We start from the raw sequence: 15345 nt of genomic DNA on the forward strand, positions 1-15345 counted from the left end.
TTGGCTTTAAAGTCTGCCACACTAAGAGAGAGAGGGAGAGCTTTTTGAACCTGGCCAGGATGGAACACAGACCAAAAAAAAAAAAAAAGGGGGATATGCTGTAGGTTTTTTTAGCAAACCTGCTACTCAGACAAATTCGGGAAATTTAAATAGATAAGGCCTTAATCTGCGGGACATTTGATCAACGTTTAATCTGCTGCAGAAATTCTATTAAAAGGCTGAGGGCTCATTAGCCAATAGATCTTAATCCCATTACCGCCTGGGCGATGGGGGACCATGAGCCTGGCTGCCTGTCGCTCTATGGGGGATACTGTTGCAGGCAGTCGTGGAGAAGGTCAGACACGGCACACTGCCATTTTCATAATGAGAGCAGAGCATCATGCATCATGCACAATCATAAAAAAGCCATCACTGGCTATGCGGACACATTTAATCACTGTGCATGTCTGGGCCTAACATATTTAGCCCTACTGTGTAATAACAGGCTTTATTTCCTCTCTTGTGTGGGCCTGGGCTTTAGTTTAATTAAATGTTAGCTGAAATATCAGCGTGATCTGCCTGTGTGTGTGTGTGTGTGTGTGTTGTGCTCATTGAAAATTATATTGGATTTGCTCTCGGGTTGTTTGTCGGGAGGTTGCAGAGCTGCTTGTTGATATAAAAGGGTTGAATGTTGCTCTAGTGTAAAGACAAAGAGGAGTGAGAAACAACGTAACACAGATAATAGACAATGGAGAAGTCAGAGCATGCAATTTAAGTATTTTGTTCAAGCTGGAGGAGCTGAAGGAGGAGGGCAGAGTCAAGGATATTTCTAAGTGGAGCGCCATCTATTAACAGCCGCCCACAGGTTGTGTTAGAAGGTGTCAAAGACCTTTGCTGAGCTTCTTTGCACATCACCTTATAGATGCTGCTCCTGTCCAAGCAAGGTTCAATGAATGTGTGCACACAGAAGTTCTGTTTGCTCGAAAGTGTTGTGGGATTGTGCCCGGAGTTTGTTTTTTAAATGGAATTTTAAAAAATACAAGTCTGTTAAATCTCTGGCTTCTATGAATAGGCTTGTTCTATTAGATTCATTCATTCTCTGCTATCTTTTATTGATACAGTGTCCTTCTCTGACTGTGTAACTTCACTTGATCAATAAAGCCTATGGACTAGATTCATCCCAGACAGGTTTTTATCAATTATGAATCAGTCAGTGTTAAAAATGCCTAGCAGGCAAGAACGGAGCTTAATAGCCCGTTCACTGTAAAGACTGTATTTTGAAACCACATGATAGTGGTTGTGTGTGGATGTCTTATTGCTCTCCGTTTCTTCTCAGATATTGATGAGTGTGCAGACGGCTTTGTCGAGTGTGATAGTAAATCCACTTGTGTCAACTTGCCCGGCTGGTACCACTGTGAGTGCCGCGATGGCTACCATGACAACGGCTTGTTTTCCACCAATGGGGAATCATGTGTAGGTGAGTGGCCCACCTTCTGTCTGTTTACTCAGACTTTTTTTTTTTTTCTCAAAACTGTTTTTCTATCGATTTTAGACTTGGATAAGTTAAAGGGGAAAAAATTCTTTTAACTGTATAACAAAAGAAAATTTGATCACATAAAAAATATGAAACATGAAAACGTAAATTTCATGTTTAAAGTCCATGTAAAGTCAGAATAAATATGTGTCCTGAGTTTGCAGGGGTGTGCTCAGGGTGACCTCAGCGTGTCATCGAGCCACCCGTTAAGGACCGCCCACAAAATCCTGGACTGAAAACTGGTGAAAAACTGTTTTAACCTCTAACTCCACATTTCCACATTGCCTTTACACGGACTTTAAAGAACAAAAATCTCAGTAGGAATGTGTCTGTTTGATCATGAAATGAACAAAATGAAAAATTGATTTTAACCTGAAATTCTTTTTTTTCTTTTTTTTTCTCCAGGATAGTTTATTCTCATACGAGTTTAGTACATTTAAACGTTTCTCTGTGTAATTAAAAGTTTTAAAGTCTTTGAAGTTGTGATACAGCTCTTGGGATATGGCTCTTAATTTGTTTTTTTACCTCAGATTTTTTCACTCAAATAAGGTAAAGATTACATTTTGGCACTGGGAGAATATGACGTGTTTAGCATATAGAGCTGGACAAAAAATTCTATTGAATGGCTCCAGATTTCACATCAGGCCCATCAAAGTGGCAAACTCCTGCTCACTGTGAAGTGAAGCCAATGCGGAAGTGCTAAAAACTGAAGTTGCTCAAAGGGCCACTTGAGGCTGGCTACGGAACGAGTCAATATCCATAAGGCTCGATATTAAAATGTCCAACTTCACAGCAGAAATAAACATGTTTACAGCCTGGTTTTGGTCTCTATAGCTAATTTCCCCGTTCATGACAACTGTACTGAGTTTGAATTTTTTGTAATTTAATCATTCAAATTATATTAAGGCTTAAAGTTATGCATAAATAACAGTGTGGCCACTTTGATTGCCATTACAGATGCATGGCTTAAGCATCCAGGCTGTCATTTAGCCAGTCTCAGGTCGGCCGATGATCCACGTCTTTGAAAATTTTTAGATTAGCTGGGAGGCGGAAGAAGCAGGACTACCGACACGGCGGCAGCAAGAGCCACAGATTTTGAGCTTCAAAGCAGCTCCTATGAGTGCTGTCCATTCTTTATATTGTCAGTGATATAAAGGTATTCATTTTCATAGAGCAGAGAGGTTCAAGGTACAGAAGGAAGCACTGATAATAATAGCATTTTAAATTAGAAGAACTAAATACGTGAGTCACCCGGCATCACAAACTGACTCAACGTTTGTTTCATAAGATGTTTTCTTACAGTTGTGTAAGTAACGGTATGATTAGGTAAGTCTGTCATTATCAGTGTGTTTTCCTCCCGAAACGTCAGTTTGCTTTTTGCGGCCTGATTCATTTTCTGGAACGTTCTCTCTGATCCAGCCTGTCAGGGGAAGTGTCAGCTGTCAAAATAGAAACCCTCAATCTACAGTAACATCGAAGCATCGCCTGTAACAATAGTGCTAGCGCTGTTCCACTCGTTGACCCCATCTTGGCTGTCAGTTTGAGTTGAGAAGCAGGAGGAGGAAAAAAAAAAATACATTAAAGACACTCTCGAAAAAACCTAAACCTGTCTGGGTTTTATAAAGCGAAGTTATAATTTGACCAAAAGTAGGTTTCTGGGATACATTAGAGTTGTGTACTGGTTGTGTACTACTACTTGTATTGCTACAACTTACAGCTGCATTTGAAGCTTCTGACACTGTTGTGTTTTGTACTTTGTGGGTGCAGAGAGCAGGTCATGTCAAGGAGGACAAAGATGTGCTTATTTAAGCTTACCTTGTTCTCATGTTACTAAGGCAAACGTTAAGGAGCTTGTAGTTGTAAAACCAAAAAAAGATCCCATCTCCACAAGCTGGGCCGAAACTGTGTTACCTGCACCGAGCATATGTATGATGTCATCTTTTTTTGTGCTCCCTGCAGATATTAATGAATGCAAGACGGGGAGGAACACCTGTGCCAACGACACGGTGTGCTTCAACCTGGAGGGAGGCTACGACTGCCGGTGCCCCCACGGCCACAACTGCACCGGTGACTGTATCCATGACAACAAGGTCAAGCACAGTGGGCAGATCTGGGTGCTGGACAGTGATAGGTGCTCCGTGTGCTCCTGTCAGGTAAGAAACAGTGGGAGATGGACATGGAGACAAAGAGAAAGGGAGGGGAGAGAGCGAGACAGAGAAAAAGCCAAAGCAGATTTAGATGGATGGGAAGAGACAAGACAGAGATGTGTTGAAAAAAAAAAAGACAGAGAGGCAGATAGAAACAGAGGAAATGTGCTGAGTGCCATAGATAGTTGAGCTATGATGTTCTTTCTCTTACTGCGTGTGCATCCACCTGGTCTATGATTGCATTTTTTTGCTCTTTGTTTGCTCTCGCTCTATCTATCCAAGTGTCTAAACAAAGAATAACAAAGCAACAGTAAATCTAGTTCTTCCCGTAGAATGATGCCAGCCACCACAGGGCCCATCAGCAACAAATGTCACCTTGTTTTGTCCTGTAACTACGCTGTTCCCCTCGAGCCGCCATTCCCATTTTGAAAAATATTAAAGCACAGGCGTTTGATAAAGGATTAGACTTGACCTGTAACAATGGATGAAGACCCAATTGAATGCTATATGGACTGTTTAGAAGCAAGTTCAAATTTGGTAAGAAGTATTTATCAGTGTTGTTGTCAAGACCACCTAAGCTGAATAAGTCGAGACAAGACCAGCACTTTGAGGGGTGAGGCCAAGTCAAGACCAAGACCAATACAGGGTGAATCCAGATCCAGAACTTCAGCTTTGCTAACATCACTTCTCTCACTACCTCTCTTTAAAATGCTTCCTTTGTGGGGCGGCGTTTAGCTCAGTTGGTAGAGCAGAAGCCCAGGGTTCGATCCGACCTGTGGCTCTTTCCCGCACGTCATTCCTCGTCTCTCTCTCTCTCCACATTCCTGTCACTCTTCAAGCTGTCTCTGTCGGAAATAAAGCTTGAAAAAACACAATTTAGTGAACATCTCTTTGTGGTCTTGACCAGTCTTGGAATAAAAATCCTGTATCCTCTTTGTCTGAGATGGAGACAAATCTGAGTAAAACTGCTGTCGATTCCAAGACAAGACCAAGACCTGTGAAAGTTTCACTCTGCTGCTGCTCTCTGATGTGACAGGCCTTTAAATTCCACAACAAATCCATGAACAAACAAATCAGAAAGTGACCCCAGAGGGTCGTGTAATTTCTGGAAGTATTAGAAAGCAGAGATATCCACGAGATGAATCGAATTCTGCTCAAAATGAAACGCTGTCCCCGTCCGTACCTCTTCTTTTTTTCTTTTTTTTTATAAATGTGTGGGATAATGTGTAGACATGGAAACAGTGAATGCAGATGGGAACAGCGGCACAATAAACCTTGATGGGACAGTGCTGTTGACAATGACAGTGATACATTTGTGATGAGTAATTTAATTGAAGTGCAGTATATTTAGTGATTTCTAAAGGTCTACTAGAGTGACTCAGGCTCTTGATTGATTCCTGACACCACAGTGACAAGGCATCTGGGAACAATTGATCCGGAAAACTCATTCCACCTTCCCAAACACTTCTTTCTTTTTTTTTCCTAAGTGATTATCAGGTCACGGACCAGTCATACTTTGCATTTCAGCGTTTCACTCAACCTAATGCCAAGTGTCTGGCAGTAGTGGAAGGTGATTATAGTGGATTAGTGTCGGTAGTGAATGATCAAGCTGCAAATTATTCATTTGATTACAAAGGAGCAGGGCAGAAATGGCTCCCTAATTAAATGAGTCATATTAATTGATTTGAGAGATTGAGGAGCCGCCCGTCAAAATTAGTTGTATTGAGCGGTTGAGGGAGCAAAGGAGTAAACATGTTATTGTTTTGGCGGTGGGCGGACGCAGCTGGATATTAGATGGAGAGCTGATGAGTAGGGGAACCCAAGGTCAGACATCAGAAAATAAGATAAAGGCTGGGATGTGTCCAGACTGAGGTCGTGCAATATGCAAATAGTTTATTGTTTCAATCTGCATAGAGCACCAGATGGGTCTCGCTAATTTATAAAAAACAATTCAAAAAGAAAAGTTCTTTTTTTTTAATAGGCAGGGGAGGAAAATCAATTTACAGAAACTCTGCAATAAAAAAAAATATTGTACTTTCTAGGTTGTTGTCTATAGCTGGCTCCAATTCTAACAAAGATTTCCTGGAATATATTTTACCTAAACTTTTATTTAATCAGCCTCATTGAGATTAAAAAGTCCTTTTTCCTGGTGTTCTTGGCTAAAATCGGCAGCAGAAACTGTGACAGACTAAAAATATAAAAACTAAAAGTATTCTAAGTGTGTCACAGGATCGGAATTAAACGTTAATGAGATCAACGTCATGATTGAAATTGCCAATATGAATCATAAGATTGGGGGCACCTTGGTGAATGGTAACATCCCCGGTTTGTGTCCAACCTTTGCGTATGATTTCCCATCGCTCCTCTTTCATTCATCTAATAAAGCTAGGACTAATAAAACCAGCAAATATTGATACGTCCCAGCAGCTTTGCAGCATGTCATGCAAATAAAAGCATGACAAAAAGATATTGACATTTGAGAAATTGAAAAAACAACAACTATTAATCGATTATCAAAATGGTTGCAGAATGATTTTCTGTCTGCCAATCTCACGTGTCTGCCCAACACTGTTTCTGAGAAAAAAAGCATTACTACATTTATTTCCTTCACGGCTTGGTTACATTTTGAAGTGACAGGTGTGAGAAGGAGAAAAGTATGTGACAAAGCTAATGAGTTGAATTCAGACCCACGGCGGTTTCTGGTATATGTGAAAGGCAACTTAAATCATCGAGACAACAAGACAGCCAAGTAGCACTTCTTCAAATGCCACAGTGATGAATAAGGAACTCCTGAAAAACCACTGTGCATCAGTATTCATAAAATATATTTCAATCTGGTGTGTCTTGCAGACGGTATGAGCTGGGACTCAGTAACCATAAAATACAGCTTCAAAACAGTTGCTAGGGATGGGCTACATACCCTTTATTACAATATTTAATACCGACATACATGTTTAATGCTCCCATCAAACAAATGACCTTGTCTATGCATGCATGTGTCTGTGCTCACGCCTCTGTTCAATGTTTAACTGTGCTCATTGTGATATACGTGTTTATGCTCAGGCTGGCCAGGTGATGTGCCGCAGAATGGTTTGCGACTGCGACAACCCCAACGCCGACCTCTTCTGCTGCCCCGAGTGCGACCCTCGACTGAGCAGCCAGTGTCTTCACCAGAACGGCCTCCTCACCTACGGCAGCGGGGACACATGGGTGGAGAACTGCCAGCAGTGCCAGTGCCTGGTGAGTGAGGGATGGATACACAAACCCCTTCACAAGTTCACGGACACCTGCACGACAAGAATTTAGTCGTTTAGTTTTATCCGGCTACAGCGAGAGAGCTAAGTCAACATATGCATTCATTCCTGCGCCACGGTGCCCACACATGAAATGTAACAAATACTCCTGTCTCCATGGAAATGCTCATGAATGAGAGATGTGCTCTGCAAAGAAAGTCAAGGAGAGAAGTTTTGTGGCAAAATAGAGGGGGGATGATTAAGAGATGAATAGGAAGGTTGCAGAGAGGAGAAAATAAAGATTGCTTTTCATCTGGTGGCAAAAGAAAAGGCGGTGAGTGATTAGTGAGATTTTAAAGGGATTCAAAGGACCCTCTGCACTGTTGTCTGCTGTGATGGAATTATACGTGTTATTGAAGGATACTTCCAAGGTTAAGAGAACAGGAGAAAATGTGTGCGCCTCCAGAGTGGGAGGGTGTAACGCTGTGTATCATCGGTGTGAACGCTCCTGTTGATTGATGAGCGTTTCGCAGCATGTGTGTTTTTGTGGCGTGAGGAGCGTCCCCCCCTCGACAATCTCGGCAATCCTATTTCTCACACAAAACAAAATAACGCCGCGTTCACCACATGAATCCTTCACAGTACGACGTGCATGCCATTCTCCGCTCGTGTGTCGACCTTTTCCAACGTTTGCACAGTCGTGCCGTTCAAACAACAGGGACCTAAATGTTTCCCAATAAACCTGACAAAAACAATAAATCCTACCCGGTGATGCTTCCGCTACATTCCAATATGCATATGAAATGCAAATGTCACGCTTTGCATTCTAGCCCGCTGTCTTGTCTAACCCACACTCAGCTGTGCCACACACCCACACCAGTGTCGCTCCTTCTGTTCGGCGGTTCACAAATCATCTTCACCGTGGATCTCTGGGAAGCTCTTCACTGCTCCTGTTTCTTCTTTTGTCCCTCCTTTTGTAGCTTTTTAAAAAACAAAGCCATACTTGTAAGGTAATACAAGTTGCTTCCAGTGTGACAGATTTAAGGTTGAAGTAGCAACAGCAATGCCCATTGCCTCGCTCCTCTCCCCTCCCCGCTCCTATAATGCTGCCCTGATGCTCGGACGTGAGGGCTGCTTTCTGGATTTCTTACAGCGAGCCATTATAGAAGAGCCTGAAAATCACTGCTCAGCTGAGAGGCTGCGGGGAAGCACAGTCGGCTGAAAATGGGTTCGCTCGGCTTCACTCTCGCCGAGGCTGTGCTTCACTTTGGCTCTTATATATGTTGACACAAACAGGCTTGAGAATGCGGGCGCGTCGGCCGCAGCACGACACGGCGCGCATACCGTATACAAACACGAGTATGTACTGAGTATGAACGTGTAAACACACATGTACTCATGTCTGAGAACGCAGGCACACCTGTCACTGCGGCTTTCATACATCCGTGTGTGCACACACACACACACACAGACATAAAACGCACTTGATCAAAGATGCACAGAGACAAACACACAGTAAAGGACCCGGCAACCACACAGCATAAAGAGCAGCACTTGAAAGGGGAGGCGAGGGGGAAGGCTGCTTCACGATACCCGTACAGGAGCTCCAGTAGCGTGACAGGGACGTGAAATGAACCTTGAATGTTGCTACACTTAGCAGAGCCACGGCTGTCCACGCTCAGTGGGGGCCTTAAAATACACAGTGACAGCAGGCAGATGGGCAAAACATTCTCCCAAGACCATGATGTGAATCCTTTTCCTGCTACCCCGTGCAGTCATTTGAAACTAAGAGTGTGGCCTTTGCAGATTGTGAGCACATGGGCCACTTGTGATTTGCAATCTTCTTAAATCAGCAGGAGATCAAAGAAGCATGTATTTCCTTCGCCATAGGTCGTGCCCAAAGAAAAGAGAGTAATCGCTGCAGGCTAATTCCCACCCACCCCCTCAGATAAATGTCACTAGTTTTAATTTCCTGGAGGCATTTTGTAACATGCAGTCTTTCCTTACATCTAAAAACAAAGAGATTAAACCAGAATGAGAAGACATGAAAGCAGAGCTCAAAGCCAGATTAAAATAATAACCTTCCGAAATATCACAAAGAAATGAGAAGACCGGCTTCAGTTTTTGGATTGATAGTTTTGAAGTTTTTCACAACTCCGCTCCGCGTGAAAGCCTAAATAATCATCGGCCACATCTGCATAAACAGACAAAGATGACCCTTATCACAATCGCAGTGTGGGACAGATACCTGACGCTACATTCAGTCCTTCCCTCTGGGGGGGGGTTTCCACTTCAAATGTTTACACACTACACAAAGGCAGGGAGCGGGGGGGCATTAGAGCGGCGTGATCCTGCGCTTTATAGCCAGCCTAATTTACTACAACATTTCTAAAATGCTGAGCCGAAGGATTTTCAGTGATATTAAATATCCCCGGTGGGACACTTCGAAACGAGCCTCTTATAACTTTACATGTGTGTGTGTGTGTGTGTGTGTATGCCTTTTGCTTTTGTGTGTTTAAACAGTCTGAGCTCATATTTCATTTCCTGAGTAGGTGTGAGGCAGAAACGCTCACGGATGACAGTGTAAGCAGAAGTAGGTCAGGCCAGAATGATATAGCATACAGTGTAACGTTGGCCAAAATATATATGACCTGTTTCCTCGGGCCAATAGCAGAATGGCAGCAGGAGGAATCCAATAAGTTTCTCTGCGCTGGAAGTTTGCCGTGGGAACAACAATGAGATAGGGACTAGAACAAGTCAATTAAAAAGCCGCAGCATTTACCTCTACAGTCTGAAAAATATTGCTGACTGTGTTGGAAGATTGCTCTGCTCGTGTATATTTTCCAGGTACCTTAACAACTTTTCTTCTTTTCTTCCTCTAGCATGCAAATACACAGCGTCAGGAGAAATATGTGTATTTGCATGAATAACGTGTTTAGCACTGGAAAATCCAATAGCACAGATTATTTGGAACTTTCTCTCATTTTCTCCTCTTCTCTGCATCTGTCTGTCTATCTCGAAATTGTTTCTCCCCGCAATCACAGCAGGGGCAGGTGGACTGCTGGCCTCTGCCGTGCCCGCCCGTGGACTGCGAGTTTACCGTGGTGCCCGAGGGCGAATGCTGTCCCCGCTGTGTCACCGACCCCTGCCAGGCCGACACCATCCGCAACGACATCACCAAGACGTGCACGGACGAGCACAACATCTCACGCTTCAGTGGCTCCTCCTGGATTAAACATGGCACAGAGTGCACCCTGTGCCAGTGCAAGGTGAGGCGCCAACCCCCGTTGCCAGGCTCCAAAGAGCAAATTATAGTTCGACTCGCTCAGTGGTAGACAAAAAAAAAGAGAGAATAAAGGTTGGGAGAATGAGAATTCTTTGTGCTTTGTCAGAAAAAACACTGTGGTCAAGACTTTGTCGTCAAGGCATTGTGGAACAGTCCACATATCTTTTATTCATACTCTTGTGACTAGGGATGGGAATTGATAAGCAGAATCGATAATGGAATCGGAATCGTGAAAATCTTAACGATTCTCATTTGGGAAAAAAAGGAGAACAAACAGTTTGATCAGCATCATCTAGAGGAGGTAGTGAACTGGAACGAGTACTAGTACAGCTGCCAGCCTCTGAGCCAGCCAGACTCTCTCTCTCGTCATGGTCATCTTCTAAATGTAATGCAGAAGGCATTGGTTTAATGTTAACTGTTTTAGAATGTTTTACAAAGAAGCACATCGCGCTAACATGGTAGGCAGTGTGTTATTTACCTTCCATACCTTCCGTAGTAATCGCAGAGGTGTTCATAGCCTGGCTGCTGCTGCTGCTGCTGGGTTGAGATTCATCTCCAGTCCGAAGCGTGTCAAAAACACGACGTTCATTTAAAAGTATTGCATGTTGTGTGCGCAAATGTTTCTGCATGTTCGTCGTGTTCCTTCCCGACGCTGTTATCTCCACTTTGCAATGATTGCAAGTCGCCCTGTTGCCGTCTTCATGCGTAACTTCATGCTTTCTGGAATCGATAAGAGAATCGTTAGATAAACTGCCAAACGATTCCATGGAATTGAAACACGCGGAACCGGTTCTCAACAAGAACCGGTTCTCGATTCCCATCCTTCCTTGTGACTGTTGTAGTTTTTGTTCAAAAGCATAATAAAGAGTAGAGTTTAACAAATACGACATGATATTTATTTGAATATTCCCAATGTCCAATTTGTATTTATGACCAACAATACAGTGAATGGTCAATCTTGATATTCAATCTTCAACTTCTTACGTGAAGTAAGAGCTCAACATTTTTGGAAATGTGCATTTTCACTTTCTCGCTGAGAGTTACATAAGAATATATAAAAATAAAAAAAACACCGGCAGATCTGCCCGAACCAATATGGCGGCGACGTCAACGTACGATTCAGCACTCAATGCGGCTATGTATATATGTCTATGCCTACCAGCACCTCTACAGCTCATTAATTAAGACATTATATATCTCATTATATATTCATAAAAGACAAAATTATATCCTGACTCACTTTACTGGTTGCCTAGCAACCTCACAGAGACTCCTATCTCTCTGTCTTTGTGCTAAGCTAAGCTAGCCAGCTGCCGGCTGTCGCTTCATATTTAACGCACATCTATGAGGAACGTGATCTTCTCTCAGCGAGAATTTATTCTTTGAATAAAAATGAATCGAAACTTTGGACTGACTGAAATTCACGCTGAGAAAACATCTGTCAGGCGCCTCGTCTCCGAGCCTCTGGCTCTGCTTCCCCCTTAACAAGAAGGCATGTGTGCACACGCATTATTTACAACGTATAGCGTCTTAGATATTCCATCTAGAAAACAGAGAAACTTGCCTAATTGGTTCTAGTAAATCAGGTGGAGAGAGCTGCTCTCCACAAAGTTTTTCTTTCATGTCTGCTGGCGGAGAACAATCAATGAGAAAGTAAACTGTGCAGGCGAATATCCTCTTCATTACCAATTGTGAGCATGAATTGTTTGCCTCAGCTTTAGGACTAATCCACCAAGACTGACTCCCCTTTACTCTGAGTTTCTACGATGAAATATTTTCTCTCTGCTCGCCTGACAGGAAAAGATAGCAGCTCATCTGAGTGGACGTAAATATAAATATAGATGATAAATATTCAATGTCTTCATGCTATCTTTCAAACAAAATGTCAGAGATTGAATTCAAATACATGGGGTTTAATCTTTTCCGAACAGTGCCGGTTCGATTTAGTACATTCAGAGCCGTGCCTGCGAACCTACAGTAGTCCCCAGAGTTTATCAGTCCCCAAAGTTTACAGCAAAATGACTCCGAGACCATTCACATTTGTATTCTCAGTAGAATGTCGCCCTCTTGGATGAGTTGGTGCCAAAATGACACCCTGAGGAATTTTAAATGCCAAATCTGAGTGTGTATGCTGCAGCACCGCCGCCACCTAAAAAATATTATCTGCTGAGCTTCAAAAGGAGTTAGCCTGAGGTTTTAAGTGTGACGATAATCCACTCGTGTCTCTTTCCTTTCTCCTTTCTCTCTTTTTTTTTTCAGAATGGACACATCTGTTGCTCAGTGGACCCCATGTGCCTTTAGTCCTGGCAGATCTGAAGGCACCTGTACAGTGTTCTCCATGTAAAAAAAGAAAAAAAGAAAAAAGTAACACCACCCCAATGTCTCCTCACTTTCCTCCTCACAGGTGTGGGTCAAATAGTGTTTGCATTGTTTGGATTTGTTTTAGCTTGCTGAACCAGATGGATGGAGGTTACTAATCAGGATAATTCATACAATGTCACACTGTCAAACACAGACAGTTAAATTTAACCTTCAGGTACTTTCTGCTGATTTTCTTATTGTATGTTCTACCTGGTAAACCACACCCATCTGGTACCTCATGCACGTTAAGCATTAAAAAGTGTTTCGCAAATACTCTGTGACCCGCGTCTGCCTCGTCTGCCTCCTCAACTCCTCTTTATACCAAATGCAAACCTATGTCATACCAAACAGATGATGGACTACAGTTTCCTCGAACCCACTCTCTTTGTTCCGTCTTCACCACTTAAAGTGAACCTTTAAGGATCACCGTCCCCCACTCCGAATCATCGCTACATGAATCTGTAAGATATTACTATTACTGGCATGACTGTGCTTGATGTCCAAACATTTTTGCTGATTTCTAACTTCTCAGTGATGATGATACCTTAGATAGAGTAAAGGCAGTTAGCATAAGGTTCCGTTGCCACATTTATGAGTCGTCTATATTATGTGGTGCTTTGTAGCATTTTGTTCCATTTCTCTTTTTTGTAATTTTTCCTTTCCAAGCTTGTTATTGTGTAATAGTGAAATAAAGTATTTCCATTTACATTTAATTCTTGTCTTTGGCTCCTCTATGAGTGTAATTTATCTGTACTTATTGTGTTTGAACCAAGCGGCAACCTTCATGGCTGTGAAGTAAAGCCAATGCGAAAGTGCCAAAAACTGCAGTTCCTCAAGCAGCCACTTGAAGCTGGCTACAGAATAAGTCAATCTCCATAAGCCCCCTATATTAAAATGTCCAACTTTACAGCAGAAATAAACTTGTTTACAGCCTGGTACAAAAAACACTTTTGGTCTCTATAGCTAAGTTTTTATAAAACCACCCTGTTCCAATTATATTAAGGCTTAAAGTTATGCATAATTAAGAGCATGATGCTTTGATTGACAGGTGGGTTGTTTGAGCAACCAGGCTTCATCCAGCACGCCTCAGCTCCTTGCACGCTCCACGTCTTTGCCAATTTTTAGATTAGCCGGAAAGCAGCAGAGACAGGACTGTCAACATGGCAACAGCTGGACCACATTCTGAGTTTCACATGGCTCTTCAGAAACCTTGTGTGTGACTATGTCCATGTTTTATACAGTCTACGGTTTGAAGACTACACTCAGTTGCCAGTTAATTAGCAAGCTATATCTAAGGCAGTTCTAGAGAGGTGTTCATTCATGGTCATTTTGGAGGCTGCAGTCTTTGTTGCTCCTGAAGTGCGTTGTGTATCTATTATTTTGTCCAAAGCATTTATATCACTTATGGTTCAGCAGCAGCACAAACTACAAAATGATCATAAAGTTGAATCAACACCTCTGAAAACTGTTTCATCAAAAACTGAGCTTTATAACCATCATGATGGTTCATGGTTTATTGGAGTAAACACTCATTTAATTTGAATATGAACATTTAGTACTGTGGTTTTTATCGAGTTGACAGCACCAATTCACTGGGTTGTAAATAATGACTATGAAAGCTTAACACATAATTTACTAAGACTTTTTATGAAGAACAAACGTATTAACCATAACCATTGGTTATGAGCCTTTATATAGGGTGTCGTACTAGATAGTGATGGTTACTTTTAACACGTTCAGTCAACATGCATATTAATTCAATATTAATTATAATATTCCTTTTCCCTGCATCTTATATCTCTGGACTATTGAAGATTCAAAAAGTTTCAAATTCATTCAGGTTGACAAAATAGTTCCCTAATCTTTGATTCACTTAGTTGTCATGTAATTGCAAATGTTTAAGTGGCCCATGAGTTGTTTCATCAACACTTTTGTACTCACCTTGTATGATAGGTGAGTCAGTGAAATACATATTTCTGTTTCTTTCAAATTTATGTAGAGGTATGATGGCAGATGGCTCATTTAATAGTTTGTTGAGATAAGCCTTGTCATATTCTATCAGTTAAAGTATATGTGCAGTGTTTGTGGCCACACTCTTTATACAGGATGTAGATAAAACTAGTCATTGGTTGGTCACCCAACATAAATAAAGTCTAGAACGAATGTATCAATAAACTGTACTGTGCATCTCATACTACAAGAAAAGGATTATCAATATTTATTGCCTACTGCCATTGGAGATTTTGCCTCCCACTATTAGACATTAAACTCGGGAGATATAGAGTATGACTGACTCTGTAAATTCATTAAGTAAAATCAAATTTGTGGCTTTCATAAATCCAATACTAATAGTGTTGGGCCATGATTTGGATTTTAATTGAGGCCCCTTGTGTTGAATACAACATCCACATATTTGGATGCAGAGCAATGACTATCCCAGTTGTAGCACACAGATTCTTCTCCTCTCTACTTTGTCCTGTGCCTCTGGAGATGGTAGTAATACTTGTATCGCAGAAGAGCACTTAAAGCTCCTAATATAATTATCTATCAGTTCACAGCCATGGACAAATGAGTTCAGCCTGGAGATGGCTTTATTTCCCTGTGGAGCAGTCTCTCTCCTACCAACTGATTCCCAGACTCTACCTCGCAGCTGCTTACATTAACAAACACACAACGTAATGGGGTCCATTTATATTCCAACACACTCGCCCGCTCACTTGAGTTTTTTCTGCTCCTCGCTCCACCAAAAAACTTTTTACCTCAGGTTATCAGGACTCCAAACTCATCTCTGAGTTGAATGATAGG

The 15345-nt window shown here is 42.0% G+C and overlaps 1 protein-coding gene across 2 annotated transcripts in view; it reads left to right on the forward strand.

Annotated features, from left to right (window-relative positions):
- LOC104933295 (protein kinase C-binding protein NELL2) overlaps positions 1-12536 on the forward strand; it is an 81531-nt gene extending 68995 nt beyond the window's left edge. The window contains exons 16-20 of one of the 2 annotated variants that reach the window (XM_019279618.2): positions 1316-1456; positions 3473-3666; positions 6724-6900; positions 9938-10162; positions 12439-12536. In XM_019279618.2, coding sequence (XP_019135163.1) covers positions 1316-1456; positions 3473-3666; positions 6724-6900; positions 9938-10162; positions 12439-12480 — 779 coding nt within the window. In that variant the 3' untranslated portion in view covers positions 12481-12536. The remainder of the gene's footprint in view (positions 1-1315; positions 1457-3472; positions 3667-6723; positions 6901-9937; positions 10163-12438) is intronic. The other variant, XM_027273077.1, reaches the window with a different exon arrangement.
- The last annotated feature ends 2809 nt before the right edge of the window (positions 12537-15345 follow it).

Source organism: Larimichthys crocea, chromosome XXI, assembly GCF_000972845.2.
Source record: "Larimichthys crocea isolate SSNF chromosome XXI, L_crocea_2.0, whole genome shotgun sequence".
In the NCBI taxonomy this organism is placed as follows: domain Eukaryota; kingdom Metazoa; phylum Chordata; class Actinopteri; family Sciaenidae; genus Larimichthys; species Larimichthys crocea.